Consider the following 9,863-nt stretch of genomic DNA (forward strand, 5'->3'; position numbering starts at 1 on the left):
ATGTGGTACCAATCGAAATCCCAATGGTGCCAAGCTTCTTAGGTGTTGTTGGAGTGACACTAATGAAGGCAAGCGAGGGCATTTTATGCTGTTTGGCATGCAAGCTTCTTAGCTTCATTGCTTCATCAGACTGACTTTTTTTTTTAAGGTATTCCCCGTGCTGCTCCCAGCATACCCTCCTGCACTCTTCATTGAGCTACGGTTAATCACCTGGCTCAATTATTACAGTAGAGTAGAAGCCATGCCAGGCCACGAGGTTGTAGATTGCAGCTGAACATAATTCTGTTGGTGATAGCCCACAGTGCCTCATGGATGCCCAGTCTTCAGCTGCTAGATCTGTTGGAAAACAGTCCTATTTCACACAGAGCTAGTGCCACGCAACTCAAATGGAGCGTATTCTCAAAGTCAAGTCGGACTTGGTCTCCACAAGGATTGTGCAGCAGTCACTCTTCGTGATAATGTCATGGAAAGATGAATGTGAGGCAGGCAGATTGGGGAGGGGGAGGTCAAGTAGGTTTTCCCCTCTTGTTGGTTGTCTCACCACCTGCCACAGACCCAGTCAAGCTGTTCTGTCCATTAGTATTCAACCTGCTGCTAACCACTCATCAAGATCCCCTACGCAGAGTACACTTTGTGCACTTGCCACCCTCAGTGGTGTTCAATATGAAGCAGCACTAATTTATCCAAAAAAGGTTTCCTTGTCCACGCTGACCTCATATTATGACACTTCATGGATTCCTAAATAAATCAACTCCCTCCTGACTGTACACCCTCTGCTGGTCTGCCAGTTTGTGGGACAGTAATTACCCAGTGAAGGAGATGGTACTATCTGGGGTGGTGTTTAAGGTAAAGAGAGCACATAACTTTCAAACTATTGGCTTGACTGTGAGACAGCTCTCCCAATTTTGCTCCTAGAAAAGGTGGATTTTGTAGTGTTGACAGGATTGAATTTGCCACTGAGTCCTTAGTCAAGTCCGTCCTTTTGAGACTTTAGCAGTTGATACATGGACCAGTAATGTTGCATCAATTTCCAAGAGAATTAAAAACTAACCACCTCCCTGCAAGTCAGATATCTGCAGATTTCCTTGGGTTTTGGGTCATGTTTTTATGACAATCGACATTGGCTTCACGGTCATCATGAGACTTTTAATTCCAGATTTTTATGAAGTTCAAATTCCAAGTGCTATGCTGGGATTTGAATCTGGGTCCCTGGAATGTTACCCAGGTCTCTGGATTACTAATCCAGCAAAAGCACCACTACGCCATTGGTTTCGCATTCAAATTAAAGCAATTCTGAAATGAAGTCATCATAACAATGTGGTTACCATATTCCCACCCCAGCAATGGATGAGCCCAGCACATCACTGTATAAGACAAAGCATTTGCATCCATCACAATAAGATCGCAGACGATCCAGCTCTGCCTCCTCCTGAGGTCCCCAGCATCTCAGGTACCAGTATCTCAGGTACCAGTTTGTGACTTATTTGATTAAATCCACATGATATCAAATGGCTGAAGGGTATCGGGTGTTGCAAATACAATAGACCCTAACAACATTCAGTACTAATTCTTTAGACTTCTGTTCATGAAAAAGACAAATCCAATTATCACCACATCATTCAACCTTATGCCATCTTCCACAGTGAAGTAGGTTCAAGGCATCACATGCAATTAGTGGATGTTCATTAGTAATTTGTCCAAACACAGATTTAGTTGGGCATCTTAAATTTGATAACTTCAGCATCTCGTTTTCCTCTCTTGCAAAGTTTGAGATTTGTAAGTCTGAAAACAGCATTTGGCATGCTTGCCTTCATTGGTCAGACTACCGAGTATAGGAGTTGGGACATCATATTGTGCTGTGTGTAGGAGGTTGAGGGGTGACATTACAGAGGTTTACAAAATCATGAGAGGCATAGCTAAGGGGAATAGCAAAGATCTTTTCCTTATGGTCAGGGAAATTCAAAACTAGCTAGTTTTAAGGTGAGAGGGGCAAGATTTAAAAGGAGACCTGAGGGACAACCTTTTCATACAGACGGTGGTACATATATGGAATGAACTGCCAGAGGAAGTGGTGAATGCAGGTACAGTTACGACATTCAAAAGACATTTGGACAGGTACATGGATAGGAAAGGTTTAGAGGGATAGAGGCCAACACATACAAAATGAGACTAGTTTAGTTTAAGAAACCTGGTTGGTACGAACAAGTTAGACTGAACGGTCTGTTTCGGTGCTGTAAGACTGACTTTAACTATTATTATAACAATATCTTTGGACTTATTTACAATTATTGTGGGGATAGCTGGATTTTTGTTGGAAAAGATTCATTGAATTTTTTTTTTTTAAATTAGGCACTTTTCTAGAAATGTTAAGGCTCCAAATAACTGTTGATCTTAGTTGCCTGAACTAATCTCAAAGAAAATAAATGGATTTTAATGCTTTATGGCTGTTTTGTTTGCAGTGTTTTGCAGGCTTGATTTTGGTAAATAGTCTGGGATTGTCCAGGGAATTCTGCTGTAGAATACGCCATCTCGACTCTCCCATTTCTGAAACTTTTGTGGCAAATTCATTTTTGCACCTGACTGCCCTTTAAGAGCAACTGGAAGACTTCTCGATACTGCGCTGCCTGATCAAGTTGCACATGCTAAGATCCCAGATATAACTACCCATATTTGGCGAGGTCTGCCTACTCATGCGATAATGTCAACTGACTGCCATCTGAATACCTCCGTTTTAATTCATTCATGGGACATGGGTGCCACTGGCTGGCCAACATTTATTGCCCATCCCTAGTCACCCTCATCAAGGTGGTAAGCTCCCTTCCTGAACACTGAACTTCACGTGCTGTGGACACACAATGCCCTTAGGGATGGAATTCCAGGATTTTGACCCAGCAAATTGAAGGAATAACCATATATTTCCAAGTCAGGATGGTGAGTGGCTTGCAGGGGAGCTTGAGGAGCGATAGTATTCCCATGTACCTACTTGCCCTTGTCCTACTAGATGGAAGTGATTACGGTTTGGCAGGTGTCATCTAAGCATCTATGGTGAATTTCTGCAGTGCATCTTGTCAATAGTAGTACATACTACTGCTATGTAGCATTGGTGGCAGGGTGAGTGGATGCTTGTGGATGTGGTGCCAATCAAGCAGGCTGCTTTGCCCCGGATGGTGTTAAGCTGGAGTGTTGTCAGGGTTGCACCCATCAAGAAAGCAGGGAGTACTCCAACACACTTCTGACTTGAGCCTTGAAGATGAACAGTCTCTGGGGAATCAGCAAGTGGGTTACTTGCAACGTTCCTAGCTTCTGGCCGGCTCTTGCAGCCACTGTGTTTACGTGGCAAGTCCATTTGAGTTTCTGGACAATGCAAACCTAAATATGTTGAAAATGGGAGATTCAGTGATGGTAACAATATCGGAATATGGATGGGTGTTGGTCTCTTATTTGAGATGGTCACTGCCCAGCATTTGTGTGGTGCAAATGTTACTTGGCAACCGTCAGCCCAAACCTGGATATCATCCAGATCTTGTTACATTTGAATATGGAATGCACATCATCTGAATGCGCTTCACCATGTCTCCACAAATGTCCAGGTCAGTGGCAGTCAGGAGCTGTTGGAGACCAGGCATCCGATCACCCCCAGAGAAGAGAGAGCATCACAGTTTCATCCATTAACAACTTTATACACTCTGCATGGAGTAGAATGCACAGCAGCAGGCAGGTTTGCCAGAGGCACTGACAAAAATGATTTGAAGATTGGAAGACAATATCTGGTCATCATCCAGGATGAAGCAGCTCAGTTGATTGGCACTCTATCCACCACCTTCATCAATTATTTCATTTGGCACTGATGCATAACTTGAGCAGTGAGTACCACCTTCAAAGTACACATGAGCACTCACCAAGACTCCTCTGACAGCGCCTCCTAAACCCATGACCTCTATTACCGAGAAGAAGGGCAGTAGGTTCATGGAAACACCACCACACAAAAATTCTCCAAGTCAGAAACCACGCCAACTTGAAATTATATCACTGTTCCTTCACTGTCACTGGACCAGCATCTTGGAACTTCTGGAAATTCCTAACAGCATTGAGAGAGTGCCTCTACCTCCCAAAGACTGCAGTAGTTCAACATGACAATTCAGCTTTTCCAGGGTAATTAGGGATGGGCAATAAATGCTGACATAACCAATGACATCACCAATGACATCCACATCCTATTCATGCACTATTAAAAATCCTACGCTTGTTCGTATTTGCACCTGAGAAGTTGATGGCTTTCCCTTTAGGAGACTTCAATTTTAAATTAAGTCTATTCTGTAATAAGTCTATTGTAAAGACTGTGTATAAAGGGCAATAAACAGTAAATAAAGTTCACAATTAGATATCTTCATTCTTAGGTTTCAAATGGTTCTGAAACCCAGGAATAGCAAAGGAGTTCTTCAGATGAATGGCTCTCAATCCCAGCACTGCTGGTCACATGACAACTCCGCTCATCTCTTGGCAATCAAATTCTTGGGAGAGTTAGTGACCTTCAGTCATAAAGTCAGCTGTGCATGATATTGGACTGGTAATCCAAAATTTACCAGTTTGAATCCCATTCATATCCTCTAGCTATATACTATCTGGATTACTTAACACACACTACTCAGTTAATAACACAAATGCCTGATGTTTAAAAAGCATCAGAACCTCAAAAGGCGAACAATGAAATGATGTTTTGCTACCCTGACTCTTAGAATTTAAAAAGAACTGGGATTCTCAATTGTTTCAATGAACAGTTGTAGAATTTAAATAGGCAAAAGATGAAATATGCAAATAATCCTACCTGAGGGACCTCTGCGAACTCTGATCCCACAGTTCCATCTGACAGCTGTGCGCCATTTATAGAAACCTGCAAAACAAAATATTGATAAACATTAATATAATTAAACATGATAAAACTAACCAAAAATAAAAAGTACTTTGCAAGCTGGAAACCAGAAATAAAAACCGAAAATGCCGGAAGCACTCAGAGTCAATGACCTTTCATCAGTTGACTATATTTTTCTCTCATGGTGAATACCATAACCTGCTACATTGGCAGCAGTTTTTTTCATTTCTGAAATCTGACCAGATTAGGCGACTGCATACAGTGAGTAATCTTGTTTTAAAAAGTGATTTTCAGTACTAACCAGAGCACTCAAATTTAATGCCACTGCTCCACTGTTCTCCCCAAAACCCTGCATGCTCATCTGCTCCAAATATTGATCTATAATCTAGCAACAGAATCTATCTTAACCACTCCCTACAGAAATAAATTTCCCATAAACTCTGAACATTACAATAAATTTTAAATTGATAGCACCTTGTCACCAAATCCAGATTTCCCAATTCACATGCAAATTCCCTCAAAAAATTTTATATACATATTAGATTGTTATCTCAGTCTCTCCGCTCAATAGGAATTACTTTCCAAAAGGAGAAAAGTGATCTCCTCTTTGCTATTGTTTGTCCCTGGCATTGTTCTGACTAATTAGTGATAATCCAACACCACCTCACCTATCTGGAACTTGGACTTTAGACAATACTACCTTCAATGCCTCTGACTCCACCACTCCAACAGAACTGCATTGGAAACAGTAGACCCTCAGGACCAACCTATCTAATTTGAAAAGACAGCAGCGCACTTTTCAATTAGACACCAGGACATTCATGCAGGCATTCTGGTCAATAGTCCATTTCAGTCTTAAATTTTCTGCAAGCCACTATTGTTCAAGAATGCCTAAAGGATTCTTTGCAGCCTTAAAATTGGAAATCCTACCCGAGTCTCCCAGGCTTGTTTCAAACAGAGCACCTGCAGATGAAATGACTGACTACAGTACACGACCTGAGACACAGCACTAACACTCAGCTGGTAATGCAATTACAAATTTTGTCCTTGGAGGAAGGAGCTCCAGGTGTGTTAACACTGTTGACGACTACTTGGTGCCCGGACAATAAAAGGATGCAAGATAGTTACGAATATTTAAATAAACATATTGCCAAAACACCAAATTACAATTCTCCCCCTACCATTTGTCTAAGCAAGCCCCATGACAACAATGCTACTTCGCACAGTGCCCTCTATTTTAAATAATTAGTGATCTTCCACTGAAGCGTACATGTATTTTAAACTGAGTACAGACACATTGCAAACAGTCCTTAATATTTAATACAATGTAAATGAGAAGGACCAGTCTTACTGTGAAACAGACATGTCAGTAGGAGTTGACCGGGAAAGGGATTGGGGGAATGAACTAGGTAATATCAATTAAAATTTCCATTTGGAAACCTTTTACTAAAGGTTCAGCAACCAAGATAGCCTGGGCTTGTTGAAGCTAAGCAAATAATAGCACAGCTTTTATTGGGCACAGAGGAAGAGGTGCATCTGTTTGGAAACAGTTTAGCCAATTCCCTAGTAACGTAGTCTTTGTATATATTGCAAGGTTTGCATTTTTTGGGGAACTGCCATCACATTAACTCTCAATTTCATTCCTTCAGATAAACAAGCACTGAACTGTGTCACCTCTCATATTTGGTCATCTTAAAGAGACAGCACACAGTTCTGTATGACCAGCTCTTGTACGACCTGTGCCGTTCTTTTGTGAAATCTGTTACAGTACTTCAGTTTTGAAAAATAATTCCTTGCCTGGATGGATAAGTACCTATACTTAGCAGTGAATAATACAAATCAAGCAGTTTATTACAGGATCCAAGCACTTGACTTTTCTTTGGAATGTTACCCATTTCTTTACATCAATTCATAGATCTTTTTTAAAAATTACAATATCAAAACAAATCATTTATAAAAGTGTACCTCCACTCCTAGACAATGGACTATATTGAGGCCTCTGAATGGAAACAGTTGAACTCTCTTGTTCACGTCCACTGAAGCTTCCAACTGTTTGTAAGGAACAACTGTAAGGCCTCTACTTCACCTCAGATTATTATGCAACTGAATGGCTGGCTTGGCAAAACACATCCAATGGGCCAAATGGTATACTTCTGCTCCTATGCTTTAACGAATCTGACAATCATGTTGTGGTTATAACTGAGATCTCACTTATAAAAAGGCACGAGTGTTATCTCAGGAAGAGAAAGTAATGCAAAGTGTTACTTAAATGGATAATGATCCAAAGTGCAGAGGGATTTAGGTGTTCTGGTGCATGAATCACAAAACATTAATACGCAGATCAGCATGTAATCAATGGGGTACTTTTCTTTATGGAGAGAAGCTGAACTTAAAAGGAAGGATGTTATGCTTCAGTTATACAGGGCATGACTAAGAACACATGTAAAATAGCACCTGCCTACGGAACCAGATCATCCCCAATGGACTACAATCCACATTCAAGCCTTCCCAATTTGGCCCCAACCGTGATAATATCTACACTCATGGGGTTGAGATCCTTCAGAAGCGTTTCCCCCGCGACTCCTGAAACACACACTTGCAGCAATGCGCCGGCATCTCCAGGCACTACAATCAAGCCTACCCCAGCTCAGAGCCTCCCTCTCCCAGACCTGCAAAGGACCTCTCCTGTTTCTTATTCTACGTAGGATCCACAACCTGAACTCCCAATTCTACTCAGCTTTATTGGACACTAAAAACCGCAAGTACAGTAAACTTACTGGTGCCTACGACCCAAAACGGGCTTCCTCCACCCCCCAAATCCCCAGCCGTACCCAGGACCTTCCCCACAATGGGTCCGCCGCCATTGGCCATGAGGCCACTATCGGAGAACCCACAGATGACGTCACATCCGCCACCGCCGGGTTCCCCACTTCCGGGACAGCAAGCACCATCGCTGCCGTTGCCACCGACACTGAAGTCGCGACCACCCTCACCGCGACTGCCGCCGCCTACCCCGCTCCTCCTACCTCCAACGCCGGTCCGCCCATCACCGACGCGGATACAACTCCACCCACCGCCGGCGCAACTCCGCACACCGCCGACACCGGCACAACTCCGCCCACCGCCGCCGACGCTCCGCCCACAGTCGACGCCGACACAGCTCCGCCCACAGCCGACGCCGACACAGCTCCGCCCACCACCTCCACAGCCAGCAGCTCCAGAGGAGACAGCAGTACCCAGCCCTGCCGAGTCTTCACCATCCCCCCAGACCTACCCCTTACTGAGGACGAACGGTCAGTCCTCAGTAAAGGGCTCACCTTTGTCCCCCTCCACCCACACATCAACGAATACCGCTCACGCTTGGACATAGAGCAGTTTTTCCGCCGCCTCCGCCTCCACGCTTACTTCTTTAACCGTGAACCTAACCCTCCCTCTACTGACCCCTTCTCCCGCTTCCAACACACCCCCTCCTCCTGGACACCACCCCAAGGCCTCCTACCCTCCCTCGACCTCTTCATCTCCAACTGCCGTCGAGACAACAATCGCCTCAACCTCTCCACCCCTCTCACCCACTCCAACCTCTCCCCCGCAGAACGTGCAGCCCTCCGCTCCCTCCGCTCCAATCCCAACCTCACCATAAAACCCGCGGACAAGGGAGGTGCAGTTGTAGTATGGCGCACTGACCTCTACATCGCCGAGGCCGGACGCCAACTCTCCGACACCTCCTCCTACCGCCCCCTTGATCATGACCCCACCCCTGAGCACCAAACCATCATCTCGCAAACCATCCACAACCTCATCACCTCAGGTGACCTCCCACCCACGGCCTCCAACCTCATCGTTCCCCAACCTCGCACTGCCCGCTTCTATCTCCTTCCCAAAATCCACAAACCTGAATGCCCTGGTCGACCCATTGTCTCCGCCTGCTCCTGCCCCACCGAACTGATCTCCAACTATCTCGACTCCATTTTCTCCCCCTTGGTCCAGGAACTCCCTACCTATGTCCGTGACACCACCCACGCCCTCCACCTCCTCCAGAACTTCCAATTCCCCGGTCCCCAACACCTCATCTTTACCATGGACGTCCAGTCCCTCTACACCTGCATTCCCCATGCAGATGGCCTTAAGGCCCTCCGCTTCTTCCTGTCCCGCAGGCCCGACCAGTCCCCCTCCACTGACACCCTCATCCGCTTAGCCGAACTCGTCCTCACACTCAACAACTTCTCTTTCAATTCCTCCCACTTCCTACAGACAAAGGGGGTAGCCATGGGTACCCGCATGGGCCCAAGCTACGCCTGCCTCTTTGTAGGTTACGTGGAACAATCCCTCTTCCGTACCTACACCGGCCCTAAACCCCACCTCTTCCTCCGTTACATTGATGACTGTATCGGCGCCGCCTCGTGCTCCCACGAGGAGCTCGAACAGTTCATACACTTCACTAACACCTTCCACCCCAACCTTAAGTTTACCTGGACCATCTCTAACACCTCTCTCCCCTTCCTGGACCTCTCTGTCTCCATATCGGGCAACCACCTAGAAACCGATATTCATTTCAAGCCCACCGACTCCCACAGCTACCTAGAATACTCCTCCTCCCACCCACCTTCCTGCAAAAATGCTATCCCCTATTCCCAATTCCTTCGCCTCCGCCGCATCTGCTCCCAGGATGAGGCATTCCACTCCCGTACATCTCAGTTGTCCTCGTTTTTCAAGGACCGTAACTTCCCCTCCTCGGTGGTCGAGAACGCCCTCAACCGTGTCTCCCACATCTCCCGCACCTCATCCCTCACACCCCGTCCACGCAATAAAAACCAAAAAAGAATCCCCCTCGTCCTCACGTACCACCCCACCAACCTCCGGATCCAACGCATCATCCTCCGACACTTCCGCCATCTGCAATCCGACCCCACCACCAAAGACATCTTTCCCTCCCCACCTTTATCTGCTTTCCGGAGGGACAACTCTCTCCGTGACTCCCTTGTCCGCTCCACAC

The 9,863-nt window shown here is 45.5% G+C and overlaps 1 protein-coding gene across 1 annotated transcript in view; it reads right to left on the reverse strand.

Moving 5' to 3' along the window:
- fam193a (family with sequence similarity 193 member A) overlaps positions 1-9,863 on the reverse strand; it is a 177,362-nt gene that overhangs the window by 71,126 nt on the left and 96,373 nt on the right. The window contains exon 2 of the mRNA XM_048594125.1: positions 4,826-4,891. Coding sequence (XP_048450082.1) covers positions 4,826-4,891 — 66 coding nt within the window. The remainder of the gene's footprint in view (positions 1-4,825; positions 4,892-9,863) is intronic.

The sequence above is a fragment of the Rhincodon typus genome, chromosome 3, assembly GCF_021869965.1.
Source record: "Rhincodon typus isolate 14 chromosome 3, sRhiTyp1.1, whole genome shotgun sequence".
NCBI lineage: Eukaryota > Metazoa > Chordata > Chondrichthyes > Orectolobiformes > Rhincodontidae > Rhincodon > Rhincodon typus.